This window comes from Natator depressus, chromosome 5 (genome assembly GCF_965152275.1).
Source record: "Natator depressus isolate rNatDep1 chromosome 5, rNatDep2.hap1, whole genome shotgun sequence".
NCBI lineage: Eukaryota > Metazoa > Chordata > Testudines > Cheloniidae > Natator > Natator depressus.
In genome coordinates, this window is record NC_134238.1 from 114146078 (window position 1) to 114162361 (window position 16284).

A 16284-nucleotide genomic window follows, 5' to 3' on the forward strand; every position below is an offset into this window, starting at 1 on the left:
ATGACCAGTTCCTGCCTTGTGGACTGGCTGGTGCCTAGCACAGGAATCATTCATCACCAAACCAATGACACACTTTTGGTGGAGGTTTGTAGGAACTTATTGTATGAGTTCTCTCCTCTCCTCCCCTCCATAAGCAGGTCCTTTGGGACCTGACCACATGGAGCTGCCACTGAGTTGTTCTGTGGCCCATAATGCATCATCCTTGTGGAGTTCCTGCCTGACTGTTCCATCTGAATGCAGAGGTTTGCTTCCCTCTGGAATAAGCCCCCTGGAGCCACTCCACAAGCCTGGAGGATGCCCAGGGATCCATGTGGATCCCTTTGGAATGTTTAGGAAAGCAGGGTCCTGTGTCCCCAGAGCAGCACTCAGGCAGCACAGAGCCAGTAAAGCACATTGTCGTGAATTCCCCTGGCTGCAGCTATGCTGGAACCACCCCATTAAAGGGATATTCCCTGCTAGAGGGGGCTTTGTGGGTAGGCTGTAGGGCCCAGATCCTCAAAGGCTCCTAATTTCCACTGAAATAGAGTCCCCCTCCCGCTCCGATCCTAACCCCACTTACGGAATTTTCCTCCCTTAGCTCCTTCCTGTGGAAGAAAGAGATCCTGCTCAATGCACTTATTTTTTTCCAATCTCTGTTTACTTGGATGTACAGAGCAGGGATCATGGGTTTATCAGATGACATTTGTTTTCAGTGCAATAAGTATCCAGCATGTGCTTTTGTTTTAAATATCTTATACTAGTAAATACTTTAGCATAACACAGCAGCAACAACTTTTACAATGAAGGAGCGATTTTCATTATCACTATTACATTCATGATGTGTTGTCCCGAGCTGCCTCCCTGTTGTCTGCAGATTCATTCATTCATTCCCAGGGGAAATCTCCATTTCATAGCCTGTTTATTTGGGCTCAGCCCAGGTTTTGGCTCACAATGAAGCTTTCCTATGAAAAATGACTTACTTCTTCTGGAAGGGCCCAAGGCAAAAGACTAGTGTGCACCATGTGGTGGATTTGACCCTAATCACAGTTAAATGGGCATGCATTGCTGTGCAATCTGTAAAATAAATACACATAAATTGGCTACTGTGCACACAGTCGCAGCAGCTAATTTTGTAAGGACTTACAGTGTGTAGCAGAGCTCTTCCAGCAAAAAGCAGTCAGTTTGGCTCTTGATCTTTAGACATTCTGTACACTCAATGTAAGGGTTCAATCATGAAAGGCACTGAGCACCCTCAGTGGGAACTGATGCTCAGCTCCACACAGATGGTGTTTTGCACCTTATTTGACCTTGTCCTTGAAGCATCAGAGTCTATACAGGGGCTGTGTTTGCTCATATCAAGGAAATGTATTTCACTTCTTTCAGTTTTAAGTTACCATTGTGACCTTAAAAAGAAAAGGAGGACTTGTGGCACCTTAGAGACTAACAAATTTATTTGAGCATAAGCTTTTGTGAGCTACAGTTCACTTCAACGGATGCATGCAGTGGAAAATATAGTGGGGAGATTTATATACACAGAGAACATGAAATAATGGGTGTTACCATACACATTGTAACAAGAGTGATCAGGTAAGGTGAGCTATTACCAACAGGAGAGCCGGGGGTAGGGTGGGGGGGACCTTTTGTAGTGATAATCAAGGTGGGCCATTTCCAGCGGTTGACAAGAACGTGTGAGGAACAGTGGGGGGGGGGAAATAAATATGGGGAAATAGTTTGCGACCTTGTTGTAGCCGTGTTTTACCCAGGATATTAGAAAGACAAGGTGGGTCAGGTAATATATTTTATTGGACCAACTTCTGCTGGTGAGAGAGACAAGCTTTCGATCTACACAGAGCTCTTCTCCAGGTCTGGGAAAGATATTCAGAGTGTCACAGCTAAAAACAAGTAGGTAACACACATTGTAAGAGACCATTCAAGGTGAAGTGGGCAGTTAACACTTCTGCTGTCATAGGACAAAAAGGTGGGATTAGAGAGTTACAGACCGTTGTAATAAAACATAAATCCAGTGCCTTTTGGAAATTCACTTTATTAGAGACCTTGATCAGTTGCAACTCTGTCAGTCCTGAATACTATCCCTTATTGCATCCTTCACTTTCCCTGTAGACATCTGTACCAGTTTTAAAGCTGAAAAGCAAACTTGCTTAAATTAAATGTGTCTAAAATAAAATTTAATATTTCTAGCTTGAAGTCCAGGAAATGAGATACAGTCCACATCTTCCACAACACGTTTGCTGCACACAAAGGAAAAAAATTAAGGACCTGATTCACCACTGCCTTGCATCTTGTGCAGTCTTTCACATCAGCGCAAAGTTGGTCTAAAATGATCCCACAGCTGACTAGTAGTGTTTCACACTCATTTTTTAGTATAAAGGGCTCTGGAAGGGGTGAGACAGTAGAGAATCAAACTCACTCCTACCCCAAATTCCATCAAGTGCTATTACTGTACCTGATGTCTCCCATTCTTTTGCTTCTCTGGACTTTAAGATGGAGTCACAGTAACGACTCAAGTGTTCAGTCCTGCAGATTCACTTCAAATGGTCTCATGCACCACAAATTATGTTGATGTTTCTGTGTTTGCAGATAAAGCAGATGGAAAAGCCACAGTTCTTGGACTAGCTGTCTCACTGGAGTGAGATGTGCTGTGGGGGGAATCCATGAAAGCAGAGACCTATAGGTTGTGCTGCCTCTCTCTCCTGCATGATCTTGTTCATGGGTGCGGGCTGAGCTCCGAGGCAGTCTCCTGGCGCACCTCCAGGATGCAGGCTTCAGAGATGTGGAAGGAGGTGAAGGCAGCAGCGCCAATGGAAGACGCGCCAATGATGTACCACCAGGTGAAGAGCCCCTTCAGAATGCAGAGAAGGCCAAAAGAGAGCATGACAATGAGGGACCCAATATGGACACAAACGGATGGGCCATCTGCTTTCTCGTGCATATCGATTGAGACAGTTCAGCTGGTCCTGAGAAGAAAGTCTGAATGACTCAAACCCAAAAGTCAATCTGTCCTCTTCCCCTCAATTGTGTCTGCCACCAACACACAGCACACAGACAGCAATAGATACACTTTGCTTTGTATAGAAATCTAAAGTGAAAGAGGACGGTGTTTTGTGAACTGCTCACTTGCTATTGTGGCACACGTGTAGTTCTAGCTATATACAATAGCACACGGCTAAAGAGAATAAGATTGGATGCATTTGTAATCACTACTTGCAATTACACTAAGTGGAATTAGCCTTAGTTTTTTAGCCAGGTCCCAAACTCCACCCTGGTACCTCAGATTTACAGTTAACTCCCCCTCCCGCGTTTGCTGAGTGTCATTCGTGCGCCGTGGCTGACAAAGCATACATCTTTTATTTGTAAAAGAATTAAGATCCCAAAACTTTAGGAGAATATGGGCTCAGTCCTGCATTGCAATGAAATATGGCCTGCAAATCTTTCATTTGAAGAGTGGGTGAAATAAGAGCCTCCTCCTCCCCACTAGTGGAACTGGTGCAGCTCCTCTGCAGCGTACCCTGCTCATTAGTGTGCAGGGGAAAGCTGGAGTAGAGGGTAGGGCCCGAGGACCTACCACAGTGCAAATCCTACAGGAATCTACACTTGTTGCAGGGTTGGGGAATATTCTTTCCCTCGGCCTCTGCTGCCTGGGTACTTGCGCTGGCAGGCAGATAATAATGAGTATTTTTGGACCAGCCCTATTCATTCATCAGTCCCTAAAGGCTCAAGTCCTAAGAACCCTCACTTTTGATTACACCCATTCTTTTGATTAACCCTGGCACTCGCCCCCCCCCAGATATTTCATTAGAGCAGAACAAACATGTTTGGTAGGGGTTTGGGTACACTTAAATATTAATTAGGCCAGAGAAAGCGCTAGACTGACTATAGCTTAGTGATTAGGACATTCGCCTGAGGGGTGGCCGATCCAGCTTCAAATCCCTCCTCCGCCCTCAGGAGGAAGGGTGAATGGAACCACTTGTCTCCCATATCTGTGGCTGAGTAGCCTATCCACTGAGGTTCCCAAACCCACCCTCTCCCCCTTTATTTTATTTTATTTTTTTTGTGCTGAGTTGCCCTTTGGAGAGTCATGTCACATGATGTGTGACAGCGTCATGGGACCTGGGGGTGCCACGCACGCATCAGGGCCAGGAGGGGTTGTGCAGTACTCCTGGGGAGCGTGGGGGGACTCACCATGTGGCAGTTGAGGAAGCCGTCTGCTCCCTGCAGTGATCGGGCGGTCTCAGCTGCCTGTGCAGGAGAAGCAAACGGTGGTGCTGAAGGACTGGGGTCAGGAGAGGGGCAGAAAGCTGCACCCCGTAAGTATTGGAGCCCCTGCCAGACACAGCCCCTTCCTGACCCTGGCCCTTCAGTACAGTCCCATTTTCTTCATTACAGGGGCTGTCTGGCAAGGGCAGTGGATGGGGCTCCATGCCCTAGGGTCACGCTGAAGGGCTGGAGTCAGGAGGGGACTCTGTCTGGAGGTGTGGTCAGTACTCACAGGATGCGGCCTTTGACTCTCCATTCACAGAGTCCCCGAGAACATCCTCTCCAGGAGAGGCGGGTAACTGCTCCTTGGTAGCTGTGGCTCAGAAGGGGGCAAGTAAGATTGGGAGCCTGGTCCAGGCAACTAAGACTGACTGCACAGAGCCCCATCCACTTCCCCTGTTGGACAGAGCCCGCTCACCTCAACCCTTCAGTGCGACCCCCTCAAATAACCTCAGCTCAACCCATCAGATCCTTGCACCCCCTCAAATAACCCCATTGTGGGGGGTACACCTCACACTTTGGAAACCTTTGCACTAGGATAAAGATTATAAGGGAGGTCCACCCCCCCTTGTTTTGAGTGAACTTGCCTGAGGGCCCCAAGCTGGTAAGTGTGGCCAGAGCCCACCTGCCAGCTTGGATCCCTCCACACAGCTTGGGCTGCTGTGTGCCTATCTTTCCTGGTTTGTGAATTGTTCTGGGGCTTAGGCAAGAGACAGGCACCTGGACACCTAGCAATGTGCATTCTCAGGCAGGATAGTGTTGTAGGAGCAGCAGTGAACTGTATACTCTCTATAACCTGTATGTTCAAAAGGTCTGTTACACCTTCCCCTCCCTTCCCCTTTTTGTCTCCTCTCCCTCTTTGAATACCTGTGAAGTGGCTTTCCCCCTCCCCTTGAGCAGCTAGCTGGAAGATCAGAAGAGCTCCCAGGTAGACAAGGTGTCTGGCACTCTGATTAGGCAGCGATCACACGCCCAATGCATGGACACTGCCCGAGGTGGAGTGTGACCAACCAGACATGGACAAGTCATCTCTAGTCACAGGCCATGAGGAGCAGGTCCTTAAAAGGAGAAGGGGCCATGTGCTCAGGAGTGCACTCACAAGATTGTACCTCCCATGAAGGCCCTTCGCCTGGACCACCTGCCCAGTGGTTCGCCGCATTGCAATCAGTCGTGCCTCGGGAAGACTGACCTTCATCCCACCATCCATCGCTGCACTGTGGGACGCTTACTTTGAAAGATCCTGACGTTGCCAGTGCCATGCCTGTCCTAGGAGCGTGAACCCCCCCCCCACTTCTTTTGAGCTTAGCTATCTCTATAATAAATGTGCTGCTTTCTGCCAAACTCTGGTGGGTCATTAGTCCTCCCTAAGCTTACTAGCTGGCCCAATTTCGGGTAACAGAGACAGGCACCTACAGTGAGGCTACAGCGTGCATGCCCAGAGGGAAAACCTTAGGCATCAAAGTGAGCTTAGGAACCTACCAGGTTAGGGGACAGTCGAGGAGGAGTTTTGTAGCTCACAATGGTGTCTGAAAATGGAACTTAAGCATCGGCGCACCTTTGTGAATCCCACCCTAGGTCTGAAATCCCACTTTAGGCCTATTTGGAACCACAGGAGCAGATCCTCAGGTGGTGTTAACTATCATAGCTCCATTTGCAGCTGTGACCATTTACCTCAGCTGAGGCTCTGCCCCAAGTGAGTAAGGGTTCCATTCAGGTGCAAAACCTATGATTCCCTTTTCTTAAAAATTTCAAATGACTAAAACAGAGACTATCTGCAGAAGGAAGCACAAAGCACAGACTCCTGTCCATCACGAATCACAAAAGGAAATGTACTTTTTGGCTAACCAGCAGTACAAACATTTCAGTTTATTTCAGAGCACAGTACATTATTACAGGAAGATTGGAAGTCTATAATAACCTGCTTCCTTCATTCAGCTCTTGGGAGACAGCATATGATTTTCCTTAATCGTGTGAAAATCCAGGATGTATTCTCTTGCTCTCAAACCAAATTGCTCCTATTTGCTATGCCCAATTTCTAAATTTGATTGTGTAGTATAAGTGATGCAGAAGGTGCCTAATATGGATATAAAAAGCGATTTCCCTCCATTTGTATTGATACAGACAGTGCTGAGAATTTCCACTGCAATGTTAAGTCATCCATGAAATGTACCTATGTTTACAAGGTGTAAATCTCGAATATGGACATGGCTCCATGTACAGCAGCTGAGCTCCTTGATGTTTATCCTTCGTGGTTCCATACTCCTCTAACATAGCTACCTCAACTTGTTGCTCTGGATTTATTGTGTGCTCGTCTAGTGGTTATGCAGAGAATTGCTTTTTGTGGCTCCAGTATTGAACAGGTTTCTTTCTGCTACTGACATTGCTCTAATGGCATCTTTAGACATAGAAGTACAATTTACCTTTTCAAACTGTATCCTTCGGCAGCAGTTCTGAACCTTTTTCTTTCTGAGGCCCCCACAACATGCTATAACGATTCAACGGCCCACCTGTGCCACAACAACTGTTTTTCTGTATATCCAGTAGATTAAAAGCCAGGGCAGGCATGAGGGCATGTGAAGCAGAGCAGCTGCCTGGGGCCCCCATCCCACAGGGGGCCCTACAAAGGTAAGTTGCTCAGGCTTTGGCTTCAGTCCTGGGCAGCAGGGCTCGTGCTTCGGTTTTCTGCCCTGTGCTCCAGAGAGTCTAACACTGGCCCTGCTCTCTGGATTGTTTTGGCGGACTACCTGAAACCTGCTCATGAGCTCCCAGGGGGCCCCGGACCCCTGGTTGAGAACCACTATCGGGACCAGCTAATGGTCCTTAATCAAAGTACAACATAAGGGCTAATGTTATAGAGGGAAACTTCTGTTACAATGGTTTGGTTTTGTTTTCAAAATCTATCTAGTCTACATTTGTTAACATGCAAGTAGCTGTTTTTCCCCCTACATCTTTCTATGTTTTTTCATTCAAATCCAGAGTCAATCTTTTTCATCTTACTCACATGATGAGTCCCACCCAAGTCAATGCTTGCGTGACTGAAGCTAGCAGGATTTGGGGCCTGATCTTCTAAAACTGTAGTCACAGAAGGCAAAATGGCCCAGCTCACGTTAACGCAAGGGAGTAAAGAAGTATAAGGCATCCCCTTACACCCTTGCGTTGGCTACCCAATCCATGAGTAGCTGTGAGCAAATGAGGGTGAAGCAACTGGGTGGAGCCTGGGCTGTATCCCCCAGCACACCAGCAAGCATAGCTTTTCCGGCCCTTCGAGGGAAGTATGGTGGGTGCCATATAAAAACAAGCCTAGGAGACTTCTCCAGAGCAGCAGGGAGACTGAGACAGAATCCTCAAAAGGTATTTATTTAGGTGCTTAACTCCCATTGAAATCAATGGGAATTAAGTACTTAACTACCGTTGAGGATCTGGACCCCTTCCACTGGGCAGATCACAAGTGACAATACAATCCATAATCCTGTGGGACAACTTGCTTAAGTCAGGGCTACCCATGTGACTGTTCAGCTCCCACTGCAGTCAGTGAGAGGCTGGCTATTGCTTTCAGTGGAAGAAGAATCCAACCCATTGTCGCAAGTGTTGTAGCCATTCTCAGAGGCCTATATGCAGCGGGACTGACACAGTAATCTAACAGGTCTTTTCCACCTCTCATTCCTGTGATCCTGATGGATTGTATCTTGCAGTGTGAAAATGATATGCACATTTCTTGCCAAAAAGAGTTACATACCAAACAACTACAGGCCACTTAAGCAGGGTTATGTATCTTTTATTTGTGATGTTTGAATTCCTTAGGTTCACAAACTAGGATTGATTTGACAAGTAGTCTTCCATTTTATCCTGTTTTTTGTTATATGACTTTAACAGTTAGTGTCGGTCTCTCTTTTCATACAGCTGAACCCTTCATTTAATCACAAACAGAACTAAAATAGTCTAAAAATTACTTGCTAAAAGAATTAATATATTGAACAGCACTGATGCATGGAAGGAAAAAAGGAACAATATATTTAAATCATTTGTTAGAAAGAATCATTTCCCCTAAAAATCAGAAAACAAAAAATCTTCTGTATCTATTTAGTGCAGGGGAAAAAACCACAAATGCACAGGCAGGCGCACACACAAGCTCAGATAACTAATTCATTTCTTCCCTGGGAGAATATTCTGTTATAAAACTTTATTATAATATATCCATTTAAAAACAGGAAAATCTGTTACACAGAAAAGAAACAATCTCCCCATTTCAAAGCTCCAACTTTGTTTGGCTAACTTCCAAATAGCATTGCCTGCCTCTCTCTTTCTCTCACATGAAGAAAAACAAAAGATAAATTTAGTGTGATCAAATTTACATTAACAAAACTACAAGGTTATTATTAGTGATTTAGAGGCTACTCTTGGTTTATTTTGCCTTTGGAACCAGTAGGAAAATCCTGTTCTTCCTTCTGGTATACGCACTGCCCCATTACTGACAGCTTGCTAGTGTTGTGTGATACCTGCAGCATAATCCCATTCCTAAAGCACTGTATGTGGCAACAGACATATTCCTATTTTATACACATTTGATCCAATTCTATAGTTCTTACTCACAGCCCTCACCTTCTTTTCCTCTATGGAGCCAACGAAAGGAACAAAACCTAAGCTTTTGGAGCTAAATGTTGTTAAACGGCAGGAACGGAAGCTGTTTGGTTTGGGGAGGCATAGCTCGGTGGAGCTTGGGACGAAATCCATGGCAGCAGCATCCTCCAAACCCAGAGGAATTTCCCCATATAAGATAATCATGACAATATGTGGGCACTAGGCCTTTGCATGAATGTACTAGCTTTCTGTAAATCCCCATGGGTTTACCCCACAGATCTTGAGGTATCCATGGGTCAGGAGAGCTGCACACCCCACATTATGCAAGGCTTGCTGCCTACAGTGGGATAACTGGAAGGAAAACTGGACGGAAACTCAGTTTCCCATGTGCAGTTTCTTAGCCTTCCCACGGGAGCACATGATTTGGCTCTCAGCTGTCACTAAGGCAAAACTCCCACTGAAGGTCAATGGGACTTTTCCCAGAATAAGAACCAAGGGAGGACGTTAGCATTTGGCTCCATTGTCATTATATGCATCAAAGAGTACTGCATGTATTACACCCAAAAGAAAAGACCTTCCCAAAATTCCTCATCACTTTGTGTTTTGGGCTGTTTTGGTCAGATAGCAGCATCCCAAATCCTGGCATAAAGCCAGCAATGCTCTTGATCAACAAAAGCAGGTTCCTTTTCTTGGATTCCCCTGAAACTGTCTGTTATCTTTAGCATTAAGATAAGGTAAGCACTGGAATAAAGGTGAATCCTTTTTTTAGAAGGCAAGAAACAGAAGATGCAATGGCTAAAACCTGGTTGAAGGATTTAGGGAGTTAATGGCAAAAGAACAGAAGCACGCACATATTTGAAGTTGAGTTATGCCACAGCCCAGAAGACAGTTAAGAATTTTGCATATCAGTGAAGTCTAGTGGGTGGACTTCCCCTCTTAGGATAAGTGGATTAGTTAGATTTTTCATCCACTGAAGTTTTAGCTACTCTCTTGTTAAGTGTGCCCATGAATCTGTGTAAAACAGGGCCTGTGATTAACAACTGAAATAAGATTATATTGATCTCTGATGCCAGGTGGATTATCAAGGGTGAAATTAGAATCTCCTGGACTTATGTTTACAGCATCCTGACTCTCTGCTCTCTAATGGAAGGATTAATTTAAAACTCGTAAATCTGACAATACTCCACATGCCACCCATTGCTGTTGTTGGGCTGTTAAACGTCACAGAGATGGAAAGAGAGGAAAATGAGCCGTGCCACATTGTTTGAGGCACCCAGGCCAGGGCTGAATTAAATACTTATACTATCTGCAGAAAGATATAGAGGACTCCTGCTGGGCAATAATCCGACAAGTCAAACCCCAGAAATGACAGGTACATCCAAAGTGGTCGTGCAATAACATGCATTTCATTATTTTCTAGCATTGTTCGCTTTAGGGATGAAGGTTTGCACGGATTTTTTGTAATAACAAACTTATTTGGGCTGCTGTGAAGTGCCCATTTCAGAACTGCGCTTTGGGCCAAAATGCGCTTAGCCTTGCGCATGAGAACAAAGAGGAAGGAACTCAAAGAGCTGTTCCTTACCTCTGGTACCCCTGTACAGGGGTCAGGCACAATCCAGTCCTGGTGTTCCCTCAGCACAAGGATAAGACTAGTATTAGCAGCAGCAGGACTGTGCCCAAAGAGGATGGGCCAAGTGTGAGTCTATGTCTGCATCTCTTTTCTACATGGGCCAGTGTAGGAGGCAAGCACACACTGCACTTTTCAATGGCTGGTGCCGCTTCTGTTCTGCAATGGACTCTCCTAGTGCCACCCCGTAGCCATTCTGGCTGAGACAGCCATGATGTCTCTGGGGTCTCTCTCTGCTGCAGAATCTATAACAGCCATTAGGCAGAGCACAATAGTTATTAAACTGAACTGAGACCCAATTTAAAAACAAACCAACCATTAAAAAAACAGTTTTTCAAATTCGGTGAAATTATCACAATCACAAAAAAGTTAATCAAAACAACAGGGAACAAATTCCTGCACATTTTAGAATTGCACTATGTTAATTAGACCCAGACAGTATATAGTAAGTGGCTTTAGTGAAAGGTAGAATAAAAATAACTTTGTAGATAAAATATTAGGCTTTTCAATTTTATCTAGTCATGGTTTGATTTTCTGCCTAAAGATTCCACAGATTCGCATCTTCTTTATATAAACTTTCATTGCATAATGCAAAGCTGTGGAAATATTGCAAGTGAACTGCCCTTTATCTTACCCCTTTGAAACACCAGAAATTAAGAATACAGGGTTTGCCACATCAGACCAGCAGTTCTGTCGCTGACAGTGGCTAGAACTAGATGCTTCAGAGGAAGGTACAAGAAACCATGTGATGGGTAATTATTAATATTCTCTCTAACCATATAACTATTTTTTTAACAATCCTACTAAGCTCTTGACCTCAGTGATATCTTGTGGCAATGAGTTCCACAATTACGCAGTGGGTAAGCACCAGCCAAATGAATGTTAAGAAGATTGTGTGTAACATAGTCCCTGTAGTGCATTCAAGAGGTAACTTGATTGCAAAAGAGCAGTGAAAGAGGAATGAGTACTTTAGTTCAGTGTAACAGACTGAAAGTTGAACATTCCTTAAAGGTCAGGGTTAACGCTATTTGCGTAATTCTAAAGATATGGAAAAACTTCCAACATAGCAACACTGAATTTTCATAAATCAAACCCTTTGTCCCTGCATATATGTAATCATTGACTTCTGCACCTCTGGTGCAGAGCCTATTAAATCAAGCAGGGGAATAAGACATTATGTGCAACAATATGAGCTCAGATGTTTGTTGTTATTCTTTAGTGTCTGCTATATTTCAGTCTATTATATATCATCATTAGTACTCCATCATTGAATACTCTGTGGATGCTCTGAGGTAGTACTGGAGCTTCCAGTACTACCTCAGAAGAAGCAGAGACTGTTAAAATCACTTTGGTGGGAACAGATGCTTAGAGGCAGCAGGAATCAGCACATGATCTGAAAGAATCATCTTTATTATATAACAAAAGGTCCATGCCAAATTTCTTAGAAGGCACAGAATATATGGGACGATTCTATATACTTTCCACTTGTTAAAATGGGTCTCTAGAGACCTTCTCTGAGTAAATACTATTACAAATATTTCTTATGGGCCCATCACCATGGCACCCGGCACACTGTACATAAGTTAATGAGTTTACAATGAATACCTTAGGCCAGATATTGAGGTCACTGATTTAAATTAGACTGTATACTGGGAACTGTTATACTATATCTTTCTAGTGTGGAAGACAGTCTGTCTTATTAGACACTATTTACAGACAATGCAGTCATGCATTATAGTTTTGACCTCACCTTCTCCCTAATCATCTTCGTTAATTTACAACCCCTTTTCCCTCACAAAAGGAATATCCTCACCTTGAAAAGAATGACGTGGGGGAGAAAAAGAAACAGGACAGAGCAAAAATTACATGCATGCACCAAACCACTGTGATCACTGGTACATAGGGCATTTTGTTCAACTCTAATTACCACCACCCTTCTTTGTACAGATACTGGGCCAGACTGTGCTGTCAGTCACACTGGTGTAACTCCAGGGCGACTCCATGGAAATCACTGAGGTTACTCTGGGTTTACACTGATGTAGCTGAGATCAGAATCTGGCCCAGTGTCACCTAACTGAGAACTGAATCAAGAAAACAAGCAAAGTACACACTGCCAGATCTGCTGGGGAAAGCAGCTGTGTTCCTATGGACGTTGAGGCTCAGTGGCATTTTGGAATATTTACCCACAAACCTTGGCTGGCGTCTAAAGTCCTGTGCAGACATGGAAGGCTCCATCTGAAAATCTTGCTGAAGTTCCAGAATTCTTAATATTGTGCTGAACTTGGAAAACAAAGTACACAAAATCAAAGTATACAAAATCTTTTCAGCTAACAATACAGGTTCATTTCAAAAGTACAAATATACAGGCCAGCCTAAAAACTTGAATTCCAGTAAAGCTTGAACAGCAGGAACATGGAACGTCATTGTGACCGAAGAACTCCTCCTCAATAATTCAGGAACCAGAAAAAAATTCCAAGTCGATTCTTTCTCACTTGGTAATCCACATCGTTCAGAGGAGGCTCCTAGCAGCATTTTCAGGGTTAAGAGCACACATAATGTTGGGAAGCATCTGTGAAAGTAACATTCTGTCCCCGACTTTCCCACCCGTGGGAATTAACAAGCTGGTTCAGCCCAGGAGGTCTCTCATGACCTCTCGCTTTGCAATAAGGAGGAAACTGGATTTCTCTTCTGTTCGACAGGTGTTTCTTTAGTGACACATCCTGGTTGTCATCTCTTTCTGTAAAACAAAGGAGGGAATTAAAAATCAAAAAGTCACTGGTTTTACAATATGCTCACAGCTTCTGCACATCTATTATTTGCACATTTCACCACACCAGAAACAGCTGTGTAGCTTCATATGTCACGTGTCTGTGCTATTCTTTGTTATCTTCAAGGTCAGTGCACGTAATTGGCAATTAGCATAAAATCTTTTATCATTTCTGACATCTTTAATACCATCTTAATTCCCTAACTATGCCAGCTAAATGGCACTGTGTCCTACATAAAGGAGATAAATCAACTGCAAAAGTCCTCTTCGGCTACACGCTGGAATCATTTTAAGTTAACGTAAGAAATGGGATTCCAATTTGTCATTGAACTTGAAGGCAAGAAGAATAATCCTCAATTCTGAAATATAAAGGTAGATATTTTTGCTAGTTACACACACTGACACACAAATGTTAGATCCGCTCTAGTTTTAGGCCAGAGCTGCAGAGTTTGGATTCAGAATTGGATCTGGGAAATTTTCCAAACTTAGCAGTGTTCTGATGTGGGATTTGGTTCAGTCCATTATAAAGGTGGATCCAAGCCATGAAGTCTGAATCTTGACTTTAGTGGTATTCTGGTACATGGTTGTGGTGTGGAGCTACCTCTAATTCTATTCGACATATCAGAAGAAGAACATTTTACATTTAGATGGCACCTTTCATCCTGAAGGACCACAGAGCATCAATCCTATCCTGCAAACTCTTGCTGCCAGGTATAGCTATTACTACTACGAATAGCCTCCTTGACATCAACATACTAACGTCCATGCAGTGTACTGCAAGGACAGTGACTATAGTGGGGTTACTACTCATGACAGTAAGCAGTAAATAATGTTTGCAAGGTCAGGCTCTACTGAGGGCCAGCACTAGTGAAATGCAGCCAGGTGGAGGGTGGCAGTCACCTTATATAACGAGTTACAGTGAGAGGAAAATTATGGTGAAAGACAAACGATTACCCATTAAAATTGCTGCAGGATCTTCAGCATTCATACAGAGCACACAGGGTCTCAGATTATAAGGTTGCATCCAAAAAAAGATTCCACGTGTGATCACAGGTACTTTTTATTATACAGCTAAATCATAATACATACATTAATAAACCAACTGTATGGTCCTCAATTAATCTACCTCTGAAATATCCAGGGCTGAGATCTGAACTCGAGTGGCCAGAGAAGCTAGCTGTTCCAAAGCTGAGGCTCAGATCACTAGCTATCCACACTGGCCTGCAGTTTTTAATGACTTACAATATGATTGGTTTATACATATGTAACTAGGGATCTAAGTGTTCATGCATGCTAAAGTATACTGTGCAATGCATAGATACAGATTAAAGAATATAAATTAATTCTACATAGGATTAAATAACACTGCTGAAACGTAAACATAACATCTCACTCGCAACCATGTCAATTTAACACCTGATTGGGGAAGTGGATAGTTTAGGGTTTGGGAATGAATTATGGCATCTCATCTCCAGAGCACTGCTTCATATCCAGCCCACTGTGGTAGCATCCACTAACACATGACCACTCTTTGGGGTCTATCTGAAAGGAGTTTGGTAGTCTCAGTTCAATTCCTAGAAGGCCAGATTCTAGGCACTACCAGTGTTAGCAAAAAGGCCAAGGATTGACTAGGTTTGGAGACTAAGTTGCCCTCTCAGCCCTAACAGGGCTCTCTCTGGGTCAGGGCTGAGGCACATTGGTACAGTCACTGCCTGTATGTATCTAGTCTCTGGATAAGTAGCGGACTATAATTTATCACTACAGCACCTTTCACAGCATGCACTAAATTCACTTAATAAAACTGGACTAACTAGTAACCTTGGTACACTGGCAACTGCTTGTTTGGATCAGGGACACTAGCCCTTAATTTGCATGGGTGGCTTTTGGCATTTAAATAATATCTAAGGGATACATCTTCTATGTCTTCCTGAAAAGTGGAACCAGCACCCTTCTGATACAGGGAGTTCCAGAGCTGTGACATGTTCCACCTTCCTCCTCAAACTTGCAGATGCCCTTGCACAGTTTCCAGCTCCATCAAGCCATCTGGGCCCCTGCAGATTCTCCTCCCAACCTGTGGAGAACTAATTTTGCAAGTAAATAGAGCCTGATATCATAGTAACTCTTCTTGCTTCCCCCTCTGAGTTGTGGAACACATCAAGCTCCTTGGAAATGTGGCTGAGCTGTGTTTCCAAGGGTTAGCAGGAACTGTGGGAGCAGCACAGTGGTGCCAAGAGGTATTTGTGCAGATGCCATGTAGATGACTCTAATCATAATGTAAAGAAACTGAAATGTAAACAAAGGTCATCCAATCCACTTTAAGGCGCTGTTGGGAAGCTGTGCTGAATTTAGTGATATTTCTGTATGGATAAGCTAAATTCATGGCACCCCAACTCTGCTAAGGGACCCCACAATCTAAAGATTTTAGGTTGAGAACCTTCCTCCATGGTGGAATTTTCTTTATTCTTTACTTCCCTCTGTAAAAACGACTCAGCTGAGGAGTCACCACCACAATGAGAAACCTGGGGGTCCATGTTCAGAAGGCTCCTCCACACATGGATTGAGGGGACATGATCATACCTATTGTTTTTATTCATGTCCAATTCTGAATCAGCAAATACCCATCAAATTAAAATTCTGGCATGGAGGCAAGAGATTATTTAAATCAGCCTCCTAAATCCACCCATTGTCTGGAAAATGTAAGTTACATTAAAATAAAAATAAAGCTTCTTACGAGTTCCTAAAATTCACCTTATTTTATAATTTGTTTAATAACGTTAACATGCTGATTACTTCCCAAAATAAAGGGTTTCCTGACAATCCTGTAACTGAAAATTATCTTGTACTTTTACAACTCATTCCTTCAGGATGCTTCTTTGTTCTGTAGCACTGCACAGATTTTATGCCTTCCACATCTGTAATCAGCTTCTAAATCAGCTTGTTTCGAAATTTCTATAGCATCCTGTATGTTGCTCTGAATCAAAATATTGGATGATAAAAGTAACAGTACAGAAGCTGGTCCAATAAAAGATATTACCTCACCCATCTTTCGTCTCTAGTA

General features: G+C 43.7%; 1 protein-coding gene across 4 annotated transcripts in view; it reads right to left on the reverse strand.

Annotated features, from left to right (window-relative positions):
- Positions 1–8018: 8018 nt before the first annotated feature.
- MOB3B (MOB kinase activator 3B) overlaps positions 8019–16284 on the reverse strand; it is a 167670-nt gene continuing 159404 nt past the window's right edge. For all 4 annotated transcript variants that reach the window (XM_074953491.1, XM_074953492.1, XM_074953489.1 and 1 more), the window contains exon 4: positions 8019–13196. In XM_074953491.1, coding sequence (XP_074809592.1) covers positions 13167–13196 — 30 coding nt within the window. In that variant the 3' untranslated portion in view covers positions 8019–13166. The remainder of the gene's footprint in view (positions 13197–16284) is intronic.